The 19,247-nt window shown below is 45.6% G+C and overlaps 3 protein-coding genes across 4 annotated transcripts; 2 read left to right on the forward strand and 1 right to left on the reverse strand.

Annotated features, from left to right (window-relative positions):
- Positions 1-4,595: 4,595 nt before the first annotated feature.
- On the reverse strand, positions 4,596-6,529 carry BDBG_16993 (uncharacterized protein). Its single transcript, XM_031724821.1, has 2 exons — positions 6,194-6,529; positions 4,596-6,100 (listed from the first exon to the last, which is right to left on the reverse strand). Exon 2 carries the CDS (start codon positions 5,306-5,308, stop codon positions 4,988-4,990), a length of 321 nt encoding a protein of 106 aa, XP_031578223.1. The 5' UTR covers positions 5,309-6,100; positions 6,194-6,529; the 3' UTR covers positions 4,596-4,987.
- Positions 6,530-9,152: 2,623 nt separating this feature from the next.
- BDBG_16994 (uncharacterized protein) lies at positions 9,153-10,262 on the forward strand. The gene is made up of 2 exons (XM_031724822.1): positions 9,153-9,268; positions 9,359-10,262. Exon 2 carries the CDS (start codon positions 9,460-9,462, stop codon positions 9,796-9,798), a length of 339 nt encoding a protein of 112 aa, XP_031578224.1. The 5' UTR covers positions 9,153-9,268; positions 9,359-9,459; the 3' UTR covers positions 9,799-10,262.
- A 3,564-nt stretch (positions 10,263-13,826) lies between these two features.
- Positions 13,827-19,205, forward strand: BDBG_04294. Of its 2 annotated transcripts, none has more exons than XM_031721612.1 (3): positions 13,827-15,541; positions 15,673-16,400; positions 17,219-19,205. In XM_031721612.1, exons 2-3 carry the CDS (start codon positions 15,881-15,883, stop codon positions 18,754-18,756), a joined length of 2,058 nt encoding a protein of 685 aa, XP_031578226.1. In that variant the 5' UTR covers positions 13,827-15,541; positions 15,673-15,880; the 3' UTR covers positions 18,757-19,205. The 2 variants fall into 2 exon arrangements, with proteins under 2 accessions (XP_031578226.1, XP_031578225.1); XM_031721611.1 differs by having other exon boundaries at positions 13,916-15,541; positions 15,673-16,979; positions 17,219-19,135.
- Positions 19,206-19,247: the final 42 nt, after the last annotated feature.

Consider the following 19,247-nt stretch of genomic DNA (forward strand, 5'->3'; position numbering starts at 1 on the left):
AGCCCCTAAAACCCCTCCCCGGGCCCCCAAACCTCACCTGGCTGCACCAGTGTCAACCTCCTTGTTGAAGTAACCGAGCGCCCCGGGGGAACTGTCATACCGTTAAGCCCTAGGATCGTGCGACGGATGGAGTTTCTTTCCGACAAATACCCGCACCAGAATTACTCCCACACCCCTCCGCTGCAGAGGTATATTGCATCACAAGTAGACCTGATTCTCTTATTCTCTGGCTCGCTTCTTCTCAATCATCATTGAATAAGCCCCTTCCATCCATACCCCTCTGGAGCGATGATGCCTCGGAAAGTTCCTGAGTGCAACCTGTTTATGATCGCTTGTACACCCCGAGTGATGGAAGGCATTTCCTTCAACTCCCCCAGTCACAGGACCAACACGAAACCAGTACCTTTTGTTGCCAAATTTCCTTCGAGGAAACCAGACTCTCGAAAATGAGGCATGGCATTCCTAGCATATTGGTCTAGAAAAAGTGCCAGATCTCTATTTCCCAATCCAGAAATCTACAAATATCAATACAGCCCAAACCGAAATTCTGGGAAACAAAGATTATCCCGTCATATGCTCACTGATAGGTTCAGTACAATATTCTTAAACCTTCACAGCACAGGGGGATTGTGACCATTAGGAGCTGAAAGATGAGGGCTCACTCACTTGGAAAGCACCAAACGCTAATTCCTCGTTTCAGTTCACCCGCTCCGAGAATAGGGTACGTACTGGATACCATGGGCGTGCTTCCCAGATTCCTTGATCTTGTTTTCTTCAGGAGGGTGATCTGCTGAGCCCGTTTACCATTCATTGTTCGTCATCGCCGCTTCGATCGACCCCTCGACCCCTTGTTGCTACCGTCGAGTCTTGCAACTTGATTTGTCTCTAGGGTCCTTTCTTGTGGCTACTATGTGGATTGGCAAGGCAGACAGGCAATGGAGATCCTCAAAATTGCCTACGAAGAATTTATTTTCTGCCGTGTTCGTTCGTTGCAAGGTCTTGCGATCTATGCGGCTGAAAATGGGTTGCTGTACGTTACCGCGTATCCTTGATTAGGGCCTAATTGGAATGTACTGTACATACATGCACAGTACAAAATGCTTTGCAAATTTCTTCGGAGAAGCCCGAATGGGCGGGCAGGCCGATGATGACGGGAAACCGACGGACGGCAAACAACATTGCCACAGTCGGGTTCGGAAGTTGTTATCCACACAAGTTCGCGATGGGATTAACTTATTACTTTGCATTTCTTGAGTCATCTTTGCCATCCTTTCAATGAGAACTACTGTACTTTACAATGAAGTCGCTTCATTGCAAAAAGAAACAATGCAAATCTCAAACTCGCCAAAACTAATCTGTAAACGAAGGGAGAGATACCCCCGGAACCGCGTTTCCGGGCCTTTTTCCCAACCTCCTTCCTTTCCCTTTCGCGCAAAACACATGTCAACACTTCACCAAGACTACAAAAGGGGCCAAGATAGATAACCATTATATGCATGTATGTAACGCCTAGCCAAACGCCAACGCGTACCGGTGCCCGTATCATCCGTACCATCATCATGGAGGCCGTGCAATACCGTTGGTATGATGTATATATGTGTATATATGTATATATGTATATCCAGCAGAAAACGGCGGGGCTCTATTCCTGTTATTTTTGAGTGTACCTATTTACTACATGTACTGTACTTCCCGCACACATTCATTCCTTAGTATTAGTATGTATATAGTGAGTCTTTCAAACTACGGGATGGATTCCAACGTGACACTCTCGGCCCATTTGACGTCCAGCCCTAAAGGGGGGAGATGGGGGGGAGGAAATGATGTGCAAGGGTTTGCCCGGTTATGCAAGATGCAAAATGATGCAAGCATACATACATACATACATGCATGAATGGCAGTGTGTGTGTGTGTGTGTGTGTGTGTGTGTGTGGGTTGGGGTGAGTGTTGGTGGTGGTGCAGACCGGCAAGCAAAACGGCAGACCGCAAGATCAAGCGGGCAGCGGGGAGCTCTATATGGTGATTCGGAGGTGAGTCGGTTTCAACAGTGAAGGGGAGAGGTCAGATCCCCGATCCCAGAAGTGGCGGTGTTTCTTTTTTGAAGTTATCTGGTTGGCTGGCAAGACTCGGCGGGTTCGGCTTTGAATTTACAGTTCCATTGGAAGAAGTGATAGAACAATTGTCTAGATCAACGTTGTCCTATGATAACCTATGATGATTGCCAGGCCAGGGCTACTAATGAAGAAAGGTATTCGTAGAAGAACTGGATGAAAAACATTGGACGGTTGCTACACCGAACCGATGTTTTCCTCACCGTCATTTCCTCCCCACAACAACAGCAGCACCAGCAGCAAACAAGCGGCGTGACAATGTCATTGTAAAGCGTGCATATTGCATATGCAATATCTAACAGTAAGATTCATAAACGGCATTATTGATTACTGTCTCCGCTCTTCTTCGTCTCGTTCTTCGCCTTTTTCGGGCGCACAACAACAGTGCATTCATTGATCGCATAACTTTATCCCAACAAACTGTAGTTAACTAAGCACAAAATATTAAATAATAAATGCACCCCGCTCCAAGCAATCATTCCGCAGATCAAAACACCGCAGTTCGAGTTAAATAGTTGTTAACTTACATAGTTTACCCCGACAACAACACCGCCCAACTTCGGCGAAGTTGTCAAAAAGTTTTTTCTAGAATAGAGGGCTTTATCATTACAACCAGACGTGTCCACCTCTTTTCCTTTTCGTTCCTTATGGCTAACTGGTTGGAGTTTATTATTCGTAAGTAGTACTCTGTAGTAGTTATACCTAGGTACCCAAATAGTTTTATTTAAGATTTATTTATTTATTATTTTTTTTTTTTAAAAAAGGGTCCATTTGACATCTAACTACGACTACGGAGCACGCTGCACCGAACCCCGCTGGAACTAACAAAAAAACACAAGTACAATTCAACCACGGAAGTCTTCCGCTGCTGGTGAATAATCAATAACTAATCAAAGGAAAAAAAAAAAAAAAAAAAGGGAAGAAAGGGAAGAAGCTAACCTTTGATCCCAATCCCAGCGCTCGCTTCCCGCGAATCCTGCCCGGCGCGATGGATCGCGACATCAAACGCTGGTTTGAACCTTTTTTTCTTCAGTCATCGTCGAAAACTGAACTACGGAGCAGTTACGCAGTTAGTTTTACCCAACCATCGGGCTTGGGTTCGAGCAGGGGATAGATTCATCATCTCCAGAGTAGTAGCTCCATCGGCCTTCTGTCTACTTACGGTCCCAGGGCCGGTTAGGTCGGGCGGCAGACGTTCGTTCTCAAGAAGGATTTTTAGTTCTTTAACGGAACATGTAGTTACAGCGTTATGTATGTACGTTAAAAGTCTCCTTTTCACACTACTCCGTACAATATGATGAAATAGAAAGTCTTGAGTATCAATCGCCCCTTTACACGCCCCTTTTCCGCGTCATCGCTAGGAGTGTCCTCTCAACACTTTCTAGGGGGGAATCCCCCCGCCCCCCAACATCTCTACAGAATTAGATTAATAAACAAGGCGGTGCGTGTGTGGGCAGGTTTGGCAGGCTCCATCCGCAGCGCTTTATTATTAGCCGGCACGTTTCACAACGGTCAGGGAGGAATATGGCTATCAGAAGCCCGGATTAATAGGAACCTCTCGTGAGCGTTCTTCCCATGTTCGAACCCCCCCCCCCAACAGATTCCCCGAGCCAATAATAATAATGAGATGTTTGAGAGAGAGAGAGAGAGGGGGGGGAACAAGAAGCACGCGCGTTTTACTATCTACATAATATAGCATAGTTACGGAGTATGTAAGAGGGAATTAAGCGCGGAAGAAGGACTAACTTCGGCACGCCGGCGGCCACACATCACAACCACTCTGCCGCATAAAAAGGCGGGAGAACGTAGGTGAAGAAAATCGTAATTGATTCCTTCGTCTCATCATCCCATTTTGATTGACCGAGAGCTCCTATCTATCTTCACAGAAAATGAAGGAAGAGCCAGTTACATAGTTAAGCGAGGTTTCTGCCAATGGTGAAGATTGTTGATGCTGGACTTCTACTAGTAAGGATATATTTCTCCGACAAATTCCCCCCACCCGGCCCCTTCCAAGGTTCTTCTTCTTATCCATTTTTCGTGGGTTAATATAGTAATAGTAAAAAAGTAAAATGAAATTGGCAAAAGCTAGATTCGGGGGAAATAAATAAATTACAATAGAAAATAAAAAATAAAATAACAATAAGCCGGCGTGAATAATGGCAAGGCAGTTACATGTACTGTACAATGTGCAAATAATAAATGTCCGCCGGTAAGGTTACGTAGCCCTATGGGTAGTTAACTAAGGGGTACGTGCATAGGGCTGAGCCAGCCAAGAAGAAAAAACGAACCCCCAACCTTCTTCCATGTTGGATTGAATGCAAAAGGGCGGAATCCTGCAGCGGACAAAGGCGACATACATGTGCTCTCTTCTTCTTCTTCTTCTTCTTCTTCTTCTTCTTCTTCTTCTTATTATTATTATTATGTATGACGCAGGTCTAACAGCCAGCTACAGCCACTGTTGAACCATAATTAATTTTTGACGGATGGGCTTTTTTGATATGAAACTCTTTGATGTAACGCTACCTTTTCTATTTATTTATTTATTTTTTGAATTATTTTTGTCTGCTATTTTGTCCCTTGGGATGGAGGTGTCAAAACAACACAACACGAAATTATTAAGAACTATCAAATGTAGAGGACGGCTTGCACAATTGATGACGACCAACATTGCATGCACGATGCCAAAGAAAAGGAGGAGGGGAGGGGGAGGGATGCGCTCTATGAGTGCATGGTTATTTAGTAGTAATTCACATGAAGAAGCAAGCCCCTAATCAGCCCTATGATCATTTGAAAAGAGCCGCGAAGGATTGAAAAGACCAGACCTCAGTTCCGCGTATGGATAGCAGAATAACCTGAAGGATCACAGGCTGGCTAGGCTAAGTTAAAAAAAGGCGTTGAGAAATGAAAGGAGAGATAACTTGGGAGATCAAAGAAGGCGTTTTGTTGAAACAAGGTCGATAGAATCCCCGGAGCATGAGCCTGCCTGGCATTGTCTGTCGGCATTGTCGGTGTTGACCGAAAAGGAGGGACGCTCGCTGTTTTAGACAATCTCTCATCTCATCTCTCTTGTCTCCCAGGGGTGGCTTCGTGTTTTTATTTCCCGTGCACAGGAAACTATTGTTATTAGTGTCAACCCAAGAATGACTTTTTTTTTTTTTTTTTTTTTTGGCCCGCTTCATACATAATAATCTACACATACTAGTACGAGATGGTCGACCCGGAGCGGCCGATAGAATCCCGCACTAGGGGCGCCACGCCATGCCACGAACTCCAACAGGCCCCAAGCCCATTTCATGGAAAACAAACCTTGGGAGATCGTCTCCCCCAAGCCTCAAGGGTGCCAAGGTGCCACCCTTCCTTAGGCCGGACTAGAATTCTTTTTGAATGATGCACCAAGCCAACCAGGCCAACCAGGAGCTCTCCCTAGGCCAAGAAACCATCAAGATCCTCCCCTCCGGGGGTCCGTCGTCGGTGGTTCGGAGGGGGGAACTACAACCCTTGCACCGTGCCCTTGTTGCTTGTTGCTAACTATTATTAATGCTAAGTTGCTCGCCCGGAAGAATAATCCGTCTGGCAGGTTCCACTCTGATCGTTGTCTGTTTGTCTGTTGTCTTGTTAGTAATAATGTTACTGTACATTACATACAGTACATACACAGCGTAGTGCTTGGGCTTGGCGCAGGGATTAGGGTTACTTTCCCAATTCGATAGGGCGAGGGAGCGGTCAGGCGGCTGCGGCCAATCAGCGCGAACCCGGCCTCACCAAAACAGCTGCGACGCTAAACCGGATCGGGGTGCGGACAGGGGGGTTCAGGGTGAAAAGGCGGGAAAGGGGAAAGGGGAAAGGGGAAAGGGAAATTTCAACTTCCTTCCACGTCGAAGAAGAAACTGACTCGGACGATAAGTTATGCGCATGTTTGTTTGTTGTTGTCGTGGGAGGGTCCTGGAGCCTGTCGTCGATTCTAACGAACTATGATGATGATGTCCAACCTTGAGATCCACCCGGCTGGTTAAGGGGGGTTATTCATAATTATGAAAAAGTCAAAAGCCGAGAACAAGCATCAACAAACAGGATACACCAACCACCCGTCACATGTTGATATGGTCTTGGAGTAAGCACCAGGCACACCACTGCAGGGCGTTCGTTCTCCTCTCCCACTCCCACTCCCAATCCCCCCCCCCCCTTTGGCGTATATGGATGCATGCATGCTCTCTTCGCTTCGCTCGCATGCAAAATCCCCACACGGGAGCGCCGAACCATTGGGGCCACTTTGCGATAGACAAGAGTCCCCCGGTCAATAATCCTCTGTCTATGATACAGAACCAGCAATAATAATCATAACAATAATAATGATTTTGGAAAAAACCGTACGCTGTACGTAGCAGGTCACCGGCCGGTCGAAGCAGGTTGATCACTTCAACTTCTTTCTCTGCCAGCATTCATCGGTATTCGCCAATTACAAATGCCATAGGAAAATTACCGACCGACCAGGAGATCTGGATCCAGTTAGATATTATTGAAGATCGTGAGCCTTTTATGGAGCCACTATTATTTATAATTCTTATCGCTGCACGCGACACAAATGGAACACGTCTCGGAATTTTTAGTATTGAGCCTTGGCGGGAATAAGCCAATGGGATGCGTTGGTGAACTTGAGCCTCAGGGATTTGTTGTCCAGAAGTTGGAGGTGGCGATATTGTATTCTATTATTTTATTTTTCATACAGAGGAACAAGACAATCAAATAACGTTGGTGATAAGCATGAATCCCGATTTAACCTATTGTGGGGCATTGCTTTCTGTCAACGTTCTCGCGTCGCTGTCGTGGTCGCTAATTAATATGTCTCCTAGAAATGATCCACATGCGAAATATTTGTAATTTTCTTAATATTTGATCATATTTTCTCTAGCAAAAGTCAACAATAATCCTTCAGGTTCTTTATTTAATAATTATTATTCAAGGCCATTCTCTTTTTCTCTTTGCCCACTACCACGACTACACACTACCACTTCCAATTGATACTTGCCAGCAACGTTCACTGACGTTTACCCAACAGACCCGTATCTTGGGTTAGCTCACGGAAGCGATCTCGATTAGGCGCATGCCCGTACCTTTTGAGGCTGCTATTTTAAGGTATCTAGCCTACTGTGTAGGTACGATCCTAAACCTTAAAAAAACATGAAATGGTAAAATATAAATTACGAATGTCTGAATTTCATTTTGCAAAAAAAAAAAAAAAAAAAAGTATTTCCCACCTCTCGTATAAAAAAAGTCCCAGCCACACATGGCGTAAAATAGCGTAGTTACAAGCCATAATCCCGTAAAGACATTAGATTCCATTCCACGAGGATTGGCTAGAACTGGGGAATGAAAATCATTATTTCAAAAGGAACCATCGATCAGAGAGCACGAACCTCAGTAAAAAACCTGTAAAAAGTGCCTCCGGAAACCATTTTCGTCCTAGCAGCTCTGGTGTGATCTGCAGAGGAAACGGTTTTGAGTGGTGGTGATTTTTTTTCTTTTAGGTTGGCAGTGATAGATTCTATCCCCAATACACCTACCTACCTATAACACTTTAAAGAAAGGATGGTTATAAATCGTCCACGAGCTTCCTGCATACCACGGGGTATTGTATATACTCAATTTGGCTAACGTATGTATGCTTTGTAGGACAAAAAAATAAAATAAAATAAAATAAAAAGAAGGCTCGTAGAAATGATTCAAATAATCCATCCATTAATCAAACACTATCAAAATAGAACTAGAGCCCAGGGTAGGGGCGGCCGGCCATCTATCCATCCAGTTCATCATGCTCATAGATACAAACCCTCATTCGCTCGCGAGAAACGATGATAGAATTATTATTGCATATTGACTCCCTCCCCCCCCCCCCGGCCCCCCATCTCATTTACATTGCCACGTTTTCCATGGTCTCACCGCAGAGAGCCGGATTATATTCCTTTTTCCAACCATCACTCGCTTCCCACCGGCGGGCGAAATCTGAAATCTGGTAGTGAGTCCTGTAGTGTAGTTACAACGTCCGTCCGCAGAGAAGGGGGGAAGGAAGAAGGCGGTCTTTGCTATTATGCTTTGGGCTTTGGGCATATGTAGGGGGGGTCGACCGAGAATGAACTGTTAGTTACGCTTTAAGCCAACAAGAAGATCTCATTTGATGTTCTGTTTTTCATTTTGCGGGCATTGGGGCGAGTTTATTTTTCTATTTTTATATTTTGGGGGCAACTTTAGCGTTACTTCGTCTGCCGTCCGTTCAGAGGGCATCTCATCTCATTGGCTTCAATATTGCTAATCCAGGCTGCATATTGGCCCAAATAAACACAGCCCAGACAAGAGAATAGTTATAATTATTCTTGTTTTGGTTTGTTTTTAGAGCGGGTTTCCTTGTGATGTTTCCCTCCTCCTGACTACATGCTTTGGAGATATGTAGATAGGTACTGTATGTTATTTATCCCTCATTCACTTAATCACAATCTTAAAAAGCACCTATCTGGTTACGTCCGTAAGGAAGAGTTTTCGGTTCGTCCGTCAGCAAGCGGAAGAAGGTGTCGGGGGAGGAGAAGACGGGAGGGAGGTGAAGGGTCTTGGCTCTTTTCCTTCCCCAGATCTCCGACAATATTTTGCCAAGAGGAAACTAATTATCAGTCATGTAATCTGTAATGTGTCGGAAGAAAAGGGAGACCATCTTTGAGTAATAATAATAGAAGGATGCAAGCTAGAAAGGAAGAAAGAAAAGGTAACTTACAGTTGGTTGGTTTGGTTGGTTGCACTGCATCCAGGATAATTATATTACTCCCACATGGCGGCGCGGGGAAGTACAGCATTCGTTCTGACTATCATCGCCATTATCACTCGTATTTTGTTTTGACGGTTTACCTGAAGCGTTTTCCATTTTTCTGCTTCTCGGATCACAGGATTCGAGTTGACCTTTGGCAAGTGTCTAATATATTTTAGTTCCTTTGCTAACTAGATCGCTTGCATCATCATTCATTGGTATTCCCTAGTTCACCATGTCTTTTTGTATTTTGTAACTTTTCCATGTTGTGTCAAGATTTAATAATAATAATGAACTCTTGAGATCAAGCATGGTTGATTTCAGATGAACCTTTTCGTTATAATCATTGGAAATATTCTCTGATACCGTAAGTTACATACAATATTTGCATGAAACCCCGAGAAGAAATCAGGAAATACTCCTGTGCAAACATTGGGTAACTAGTTGTGCTGAACAGATTCAAATGAGAGGATATTAATAGCAGCGCAACCTTTCAGAAATCTCTAAAATAATACAGTTAACAACATTGGAACCCATTCCTGCAAGGGGGAGACGGGGATGCAATCAGGATCTATCTATCCACCAAGAACCAAACAATCAAACACACTGGCTTCACCCACGCAGGTTTCTCTAAACGGGTCAATCTCGGCAATCTCAGTTTTCAGGAATGTAGTATACGGCGGCTCCATTTCCACACAAGGGGATAAATGCCAGGCAGACGAAGGAATGATGGAAAGGAGGGGGAGGAGAGGGAGGGCTTCGGCGTGTGGCGATTTGAAGGTGATACGCAACTTCGTGTGTTTCAAGCTAAATAAAGAACGAGCTACGTTTTATATTTATTATTCATTTCCCGGATCTTTCTTCGTATATTTAATAATGCACGCCGGAAACTCATAGGGTACATTACATAGACGACAGACATCATAGAACAGGAGGACGGCGACAACTTCTCAAACAATAATAATGAATGATTCTTTGAAGCTCCGAGAGTCCCTCCGGCTCCAGATATGTAAGAGCGAATGCACCAAATCGACCGATCAATCGAGGCCCCTCTAATTTTACCCCCGGTTCATGCGATATGCTTTGTGCTCGTGGCGTGTTGTATCACCTTAATGTTGGTTATCGAGTGTAGGGGTTTGGGGTGGGACGGGAGAGAAAAGAGGAGAGGGGTAGAGAAAGAGAGACAAGAAAAACGTGGTTCTTGATAGGGCGGGAATGTTGAATGCGCGAGCATGATTCGCCATGTGTTTCTTGTTGTTGGAAATGTTGCATTCGCATAGGGTTTTGTGTTACACACCTCTTTTTTTTTTTTTTTTTACGGCGGCGTAGTTTTGATTCTTTTTTTTTGGGGTTTTTTTTCTCCCCTTTTTGGAATTTCTAATTTTATTCCTTCTCATACGGAAGCATAGAGAAGACAAGAGAGGGGTGGCCCCAAGCCAATATGATTTAGACTATTTCTGCCGAGAATGCACTTTTGCTTTGTTACACTAGAACCTTAGAAATACACATGGCAAATGACTGATGACCATTGTCATAGTATCACATAGCATAGCACAGCATAGCACAGCATAGCATAGTATAGCATGAGAAAAGACCTTTTCTTAACTCTGACAGATTTTTAAAAGTGGGTCTCAGAAGTGTTGTTGGGTGAAAATTGACATGCTCTCATTTAATTGTCCCATGGCAAAGCTATCCATAGAAAATGATCTGCTGCGCGGTCATCTGGCACCAGGTATATAAATGTATATAAATGAGACCTTGAGACCTGCATACCTCCCCTCTCTGTTGAGTAATGTAATGTATGTGGCACATGGTGTTAAAAAAGTCAGAAACTGAGATGAAAGACCTGCCTTTTTTTTTTTTTTCCTAGAAAGCGTATAATCTATCAAATCACAAAAATAAATGAAAAAAGTGAGACGTTATTTTTTACCATTGTATGCACGAGATGCATGGAATATTGAGATATAATTGAATTATTCTTCTTTCAGTGTAAAACAATGGAGTCAATTGCATTCTTTGTTTCAATTGACATGAACAGTTCCTTCCTTCCTCAACCACAGCATTTCCTCAAAACAATGCTGTGTTTCAATATATTTTACTACCATGGCTATGACTTCTATGAGTGCATGAAACTAATAAGCCTTCTCTCGGGTGAAGGAAAGGAAATCACTGCCACATGAAGGAGACAGATATCACGTTGCATATGAAGAGAATAGAACCAATAAAACACAATGATTTTGTTTTGAGAGCTGTAAAATAAAACAAGCCATAAATAATAGTTTAAGTTCATGAGGCGGTGCAGAAATAAAGCCACACTGACTACGGAGTTACAAGAGTACAAGAGTAGTACCAACTCTGGAGACGACTACGCTCACTGTGGCGCCCAATCAGAAGGCCTTGAACCCCTGAAATTTCCCATATCTCGGTTGCTTGTTTAGCGCGATCTGTGTTAGGGCCAGGACAGTTGTGGCTCATGCTCGAAGCTTAAAAATGTGGCTTTTCTCGTCATGCTCTGCATCATTATTATTACATATTACATTTTTCATTAGTTAATATAGACCAAAACAGAGCGAGTGGGATTCGATATATGAGATAACAGCAAAACTAACAGAGTAAAAATGATGAGAGAAATTTAGAGGAATACTCTTTACCGGTTGTGATAGTATCTTTTTCCAAGGGAATTTTCCCGAGCTATCCCGATCGTAACATATGTGTGGCTTTGCATATTTCTTCCCATACATTCCTACTGGGCATTATTAGCTTGGAGTGGCAATTCTTTTTTCCTTTGCGTGAAAAAACACAACCAACTAACTATTATTTAATTGGTTGGGTAGCCTAGCCTAGCTGCATGCACACAGCCACACGCACCGAGATTATGTAATGCAGGCTTGCAGCCACAGGCGAGGAGAATGACAACTACTCCGTATAAATGATAGTTAACTCAGTACGCTGCGTATGGTACTGTATTTCATAGGGCTGAATGCTACTGTGTAAAAGCGAGGTTACAAGGGCTGAGCGGTTGATAGCTTTTTTTGATACACTGGCATTGGGAAACAGAGTAAGTAACTACTTGAAGAAACATTTCGAGCTTCAGAAGGGGGTCTGGAGGTTTGTATGGTTGGTTGCAAGAGCGAAGTGGGAACATCATATACCTATGAGAGTGAGTCTGCTCAACTTTGCTATTCTGATTTCTATTTATGCCCTTTTTTTATTTTTATTTTTATATTTTTATATTTTTATATTTTTATTTTTGGTGTATCTTCCCCGTTGTAGGATTGCACGAGTTAGAGCCCCGCTGAAGGATTGAAAGTTGTGGAGACGGGATTTTTTGCTGTTGACTTTGGCAGCTTAGAGAGCTTTGCCCCTGAATCATTTGAACATAGAACACGTTACGGAGTAGGCGATGGAATAACTAGTATACATATTGGTAGAGATAAAAATATATCGACCATTCATCTTCATTGTTCTATATTTAAATCCAATATTATTAATAAGTTAACAACATAGTTACATCAATTATTAATAATAATGGAGAGAAAGCAGTTTGCTGTTTGCTTGCTTGGTAAGTCCACTGAAGCATAACAGGTAAAAAATATGGAAAGCGGAGAACACATATTTTGTAAAATATCCACTGCCGCTTCATTTTGGGGGCAGGAAATCCCTTGCTTAGCCTATGGATTCCTCTAATAAATGTTTAAATATAAATGATCATCCAGGGCTTCTACAGAGAAAAGGGGGTTTGAACCCGTCTTCCCAAGGTGAGAGAGCAGGAAGCCAAGAGTCGCTGTTTTGAAAACCCGGAGTTCGGAGGGATGCTTTGTATGTACTCCCACCAGCGATTCAATTCTGCAGTATAACAAAACGCAACATCGATCAGGCGCAGGTTGGTTCGAAACAGAGCAACAGTGTCATCGAGCTGTGAACTGAGTCCTGAAGCGGGCAGTCCAAAATAGGGAAGTAGGATGGATATTGGGGCCTTGCGGGCAAGCTGCGAATCATAGTCCATGAACCTGCCACATCATATCAATAGTAGTTAATAATAATAGGGTTCATCGGGAAGGGAACACAAATCAATCCCGCCAATTTGCGGGTTGCAGTTCAGCCTTACGCGGATAGACGATCGCACAGAGATAGGATAGAGAGCACATGTTGAGCATTGTCCAATCTTGCATGGGCGTCGCATCGAGTTTTGCATACCGCAACAATGAGGGCTGCGGGTGGTTGAAGCTGGGGTCTGCCCTATGACGAGAACGGTGAGAAATGGGATCGAAGTTCACACCCCGATGATTCACACGGGAGGGTGGGTGCATATATGCATAAACTGGATTTATTATTACATGCATTGCGCATGTATGCACATTATAGGACTGTTGCATATAACTGAACGATTTTCGAGTTTCAATTCTAACAAGGGATATTGTTGACGGGAAATACCTGAATACCATACCATGCCTTTGTTGTTTTTGCTGCTGCCGATGCTTCTTCTTCCTTTACAACCTTCGCAAACATTCAACCCCCTTACGTGGGACGAGAAGAAACGACGTGCAGTAAGTTACGCTGCGTAACTACGTCTTGTCAAGTAATCGTAGGGGGGGGGTTCTGCCTGGCTTGGTCTCTCCTCTCCGCAGGGAAAAATGGACAGACAATAAGACTCGGGTCTCAGCAGGATCATGATGCCTCCACCTGAATAACCCAAAAGGGATTCCATGTCAGCATTTCTCCTTCCCCTTCTGGCCCTCTTGTAATTATTATGAATGTGTACGGAGTACGGCCCCCGATCCCTTTTAGTAGGCTGAATTCAACCCGACGTAGCCAATTGAGGCGTGTTTCAACAGCCGGGGGACCAACCACGCCGTATTTTTAATTTTAGCGGGTTCCAACGGCGTAATGCGAGAGAGCGTATTTTTTATTTTTGCAGTTCTCGGGTCCTGTTGAAAATACGCATGTTTGTACCGCACATGTAACTTCGGCGGAGTCTGCGACCTGCGCTAGCAGAGTAGCAGCATCCACACTCGCAGAACCCAGATCAGAACACAGACACAGACACACACACACACGCACACGCACACGCACACAAGCAGACACAAGCAGACAGTGGCAGACAGTGGCAGACAGTGGCAGACACCGTACCATACCACGCTAGGCCATCACATCTCCACTGCCGGGGCCCAGTGAGCACATCCCAGCCCTGGGACTTAGCGTGGCTGCGCACTCACTGCCGATGATATGATGATGCAGAGAGGAGGGGGGGGAGGAGCAGTTAGCAGCAGCAGTAGTGGCAGTCTGGTAGATCAAAGCCAGCAAAAAGATCACTAACGTACTGTACATTACATATCTGGTGCAGAAGGGTGGAGCGTGGTCGTGCTGCTTGGGCTATTGGGCTCCTTACTGGGCCTATTATTATGACTGCTGCGACATAGCGTGGGTAGCGGAGGGTTTTGCTGTTGCGCCTCGCTCGGGGGGTGGGTTCTGGGTTCTGGGTTCTTGGGTTCTGGGTTCTTGGAGTCTGGAGTCTGGAGTCGAGTCGGTGCTGGGTTGCGTGGTGCTGGCTCATGTTCCTCGCTGTCCCTGTAGGGCAAACAAATCAGAGCCCCGATATGACCCCTTCGCTGCCGCTCGCTCTCGGCTCTGCACGCCGCTGCTGGCTTTTATAAAAACTACTCGTCGTCCACCCTCTCTTCCTGGCTTGTTTGATTTTTTTTTTATATATCCCCCTCCCCCCTCCCTTTTGTTTCATTTACTGGTATTATTGTTTTACTTTCCTCTCCTTGCCTCCTTTTATTTATTCATCTTTCTCCTCCTGACCACACTTCTGTTCTCCATTGTGTTGTTTGTGCGGATGGATCTTCCCCTTCCTCTGCCTTCGGCCGACTACTAGAAGCAAAGAAAAAGTCACAGGGAAACATACAAGAAAAACAAATAGAAAAACAGGAAAGGAAAAGGAAAAGAGAAAGAAAAGAAAAGAAAAGAAAATAAATCGAACGGAAAACCCCCCAGACCCAAAAATAAATAGAGCTCGCCTTCCCCGCCATTTGCCACCGCGAGATCTCCTCGAGTTCGATCGAGTCGGTCTAGGACAGACCAACAAGAAGGCATTCGTGCATAGGGAGAGAAAATCGATCGATAACCACCACTCCCTCTCCCTCTCTTTCTCCCCCAATCTTCCTCTTTACCCGCCCCGATATCCTTTGCCCGTCCTGTCCTGTCCTGTCCTGTTCATACCGCGATCCTGCGTTCTCATTGGCTGCGCCCTCCCGGTCCTAGCACGCCCGCCAAATCTCTAGCCCTGGCTGCTTTCCAGCACCCTCGTCCACTCCTTTGCCAGTGCTCGTGTTGTTTACTCGGCTTTTGTGCCCTCGTTTCCGCCAGTTCCCCAGGGGCAAAATCCTCCTCACGAACTCCCTTTTTTGTGTGCACAAAGAGGACTGGTTCTCCTTCCGCAGCCCTATTTTAACTACATCGGACCGACCCGTGGACCAAATCCCCCCTCCCCTTTCCGTGGTTTTTTGTGCTTGGCGCCAGCTGCAGACAGACATACAACCCAACCACCATTCCAACCGCGAAGAAACCGCTGAAACAAAAATTTCACGCTGGGAAAAAAAATAAAAATAAAAAATAGTCTTGCTTCCCGTTCTGACTGGTACGATGATTCGCGGCTCATAACCCTTTCTTTTCTTTTTCCTCGTCCAATATTTTGGTTGCTTTTTCTGCCGCTGATCGAATTTGGATATGAACCAATCCAGTCAGCTGACTTCGCTCTATATAAAATAGCCCAAATACTATTCGCCTGATGCTCTGCTGACATTGGCTCCCGTTCCATACTTTTTTTGGATGAACAATTTGATCTACCGCAGAAACGACGCCAGAAAAACTTTGTTCCTAGAGGCTGTGCTTTCCCCCCCTTCTTTTTCCATTCTATCTGGCTCTGTGGTTGAGCAAAAAGTGTGGTTCCGCCCTCTCCCCTTCCAACGGCCCGACAATGCTAGCGCTGGAGCGTTCTCATCACGAGCAATCCTATCTTCAGCAACTCTCGATGGATCCTTCTATGCATGATCCTTTTGGTTCGCTAAATATCGACGGTTACAATCATCTTGGTTTCAACCCGTTTCCCTTAGGCACGGCCTCTTTCATAGAAACTCCTTCGTTTTTGGTAGAGGCCCCCCAACACTTGTACGGCAACAACATCAGTAGCGAACAGCACGACAACCAAAAATACGACTCCTATGCACATCACCCTTCTGCTTCTCCCTCCATAGCTACTACCCTCTCCTCCGACCTCAGCGCATCTACAAGCTCATCCGTATCTGGTCCTTCGTTACCAAGCACCTCATCGTCCACTATCGGCTCTCCGTACCAGGACAGCTGGATCGACATGAACAGCGCTTCGGGGCTTGGACCCGCCACAGTGGGTAGCGATGGCTACCCGCAGGAATACGTGAGTGCTGGCATGGAAGCTGATATGATGTTTGCGCATGAAAAGCTCCCAGATAGCTTCGTGGGTGAGTGTCACAATGCTTTTTCTTCTGTCCAACCTTCGCAGGCGCCCAAACTGCCTAGACAAATTGCTCAGCATGTAAACATCTCTTCTGTATCTGCATCCGCATCTTCTCCAGTAGTAGATGGCCATTTTGGTGCACTCTCTTTCTCTGGTTTCACATGGCAACACTCAGATGTTGCATCTATGGCTAGCAAAAATCAACCAATTCAATCCATGTCTCCTCCTACGAGCACTGCTCCTCTGGCAGGCGGGAGATCACAGCGCAAAGGTTCAACCAGCGGAACTAGCACACGCAGGAGTGCACTGGCCTCCCCGGTGGCCCGATCTCTGAGTGGCAATTCTCCAGCTATGTATTCGCCAGAGATGCCCAGCAGAAAGCGGTCGTTGACCCAAGACTCAGGCGTAACAACCCTTGAAGCGAGGAAGATGTCCACTGCAGAGGCTAGGATGAAACATCGAGATAGCCTACATTCTCCAAAGAGGAGCTCTAAGCCTCCAGGGTCTAGGAATAGGGAGCCATTTGAAAACTCTTTCTTTAAACAGAGTAGCGGAAATTTTGTGCCGCCGCTCGAGTCATCTTGTTGGTGTTTTGACTTTCCTACTTGATATCCCGTGCAGTGTCTGCTTTTTGAATGTTTCATTTATTGCCGCTTTGCCTTTTCTTTTATTTCCTTATGATACCCAACACTGTGATCGTGATACATTGCGTGTTTTGCTGTCTTTTTTGTTCCGGTTTCCTTAACTCTACATATTTGAGATACCATCTTCTCGTCACAATGCGCTCTCTACAGTTACTAATTTACCATTTGGCTTGCATAGACCCGTCATTGATCCAGCCAATGCAACAACAAAGCAGTTACCCGCCTCCGACTGCATCATACGCAGAGGAAATCCAATATGCTTTTACACGATCACCCCTTTTTCATTCGACATCTCCCGCCGCATCACCTTTACCACAATCCCAAACATTACACCCCCAACAACACCCTCGATCCGCTCTCCCCTCCCCGTACCTAACGCAATCATTCACTCCTCGGCCGCTTTCATTTGCTGGAAGAAGGTCGTCCATATCCTCCGAAAACTCGCGACGGTCGCAACGCAGTCCCCTGGCGGGTAGTGTTGACTACGAAGAGAAAGGGAAGGAGAAGGGTCGCTGCCCCCACCCGGATTGTGGGCGGGTGTTCAAAGACCTAAAGGCGCATATGCTTACCCATCAATCAGAGCGACCAGAAAAGTGTCCGATAGTAACCTGCGAATATCACCTGAAGGGATTCAGTAGGAAATACGATAAGAATAGGCACACATTGACACATTACAAAGGGACGATGGTGTGCGGCTTTTGCCCCGGTTCCGGGTCTGCTGCTGAGAAAAGCTTTAACCGGGCGGATGTGTTCAAGCGACATCTGACTTCTGTGCATGGCGTGGAGCAGACCGCGCCCAATAGCCGCAAGAAAACCCCTCCCACGTCAAATCGAAAGGCTGCCACTTACTGTCACGATGCCACAGGCAAATGCTCGACGTGCTCGTCGACGTTCAGCAACGCACAGGAGTTCTATGAACATTTGGATGACTGTGTTCTGCGCGTAGTCCAACAGGAAGAGCCCAGCGAAGCCATTAATCTCAAGCGATTGACAGAAGTGGCTTCCGACGATGCTGTGCGGCAAACCATGGAGAAACACATGCTTGTCGACACGACCAATGACGTGATAACGAACCATAACCAAACAGACGACCATGATGATGATACGAACGACTCTAACGATAATAATAACTCAAACACCAGAAACCCCGCGGCCGGCAAAGGCTCTCTAAAATCATCCGCCTCATCCACCTCCACCTCCAGCACAAACACAAACACCACCCCTTCCTCCTCCTCAAACACCCTCTCCAAACCCCCCTCCACCACCCACACAACCGCCGGCATAACAAAACCCCGCCCCACCTCCTCCCGCCGCCGCAACAACCGCAACAACTACCCCCCATCCTGGGGCTGCGCGACCAACAAAATGAAAATGAAAAAGCGTGTCCTGTGCCTCTACGACGGCCAGCGCCGCCTCTGGAAAGATGAGATGATGCTCGATAACGAATTCGAGGTCCGGTTGAAGTTACTCGGTGGCGCCAATGACGACAACGGCACAGGCCGTGACGCATATGTCACGGATTTGGACGTGGAGACACTGAAGCGCGCCGACGCAGTGCATGGAGCTACGGAGGAGGAGAGAGGCCCCTGGGATGGAGATATGGGTGGCAGCGCGGGTCTCGTGGGGCTCATGGGCCCTGCTGCCGTGCCGTTGATGAGACACATGCCCGAGGGTGGGATGGTTGATGAGGTTAACATTGATGAGCTGATGGCGTGAGCTGGGAAGGGGGGGACTGTGATTTTAAATATGTTTTTCATTTTATACTTTCCCTGTGCACCTGGGGTGAGAGGGATGTAAAATGTCCTTTGTGATATTGGGCTTTTTTTTTCCGCTTGATATATATTTTATTTTATTCCCCTTCTTCGTCTCCGATCTATTATTATTATTATTATTATTTTTCTGGCTTCATTGGTTTTTGCTTTTTGTGTAATGCCCCTAGGCGGGGGTGACAAGGCTCCGCCGCAGAGCAGTTAAATTTCTTCAGAAGCTTTGAGACTTTTGACTCAATTTCTCTGTCTGAGATAATAGAATTCACTGATACACTTCTAATAAAATCTCTTTATTTCTCCGAGAGAGAATACGAAATGAAAGTTAAGAGTCATGGAATCACCAGCCCCGTATTATATAAGCCAAACCGTATAATCACGTGATTAAATGATAGCTGCGATAAACCTCCGCACTCCGCAGCCCGACACAAGGACAAGCTA

This window comes from Blastomyces gilchristii (genome assembly GCF_000003855.2).
Source record: "Blastomyces gilchristii SLH14081 genomic scaffold supercont1.7, whole genome shotgun sequence".
NCBI lineage: Eukaryota > Fungi > Ascomycota > Eurotiomycetes > Onygenales > Ajellomycetaceae > Blastomyces > Blastomyces gilchristii.

Coding starts and splice junctions, on each gene's coding strand:
- BDBG_16993 (XM_031724821.1), bottom strand. CDS start 5,308: ATGTGTAGATTATTATGTATGAAGCGGGCCAAAAAAAAAAAAAAAAAA.
- BDBG_16994 (XM_031724822.1), top strand. CDS start 9,460: ATGCAATCAGGATCTATCTATCCACCAAGAACCAAACAATCAAACACA.
- BDBG_04294 (XM_031721611.1), top strand. CDS start 15,881: ATGCTAGCGCTGGAGCGTTCTCATCACGAGCAATCCTATCTTCAGCAA. Junction 16,980..17,218: donor GCCGCCGCTCGAGTCATCTT/GTTGGTGTTTTG, acceptor TGGCTTGCATAG/ACCCGTCATTGATCCAGCCA.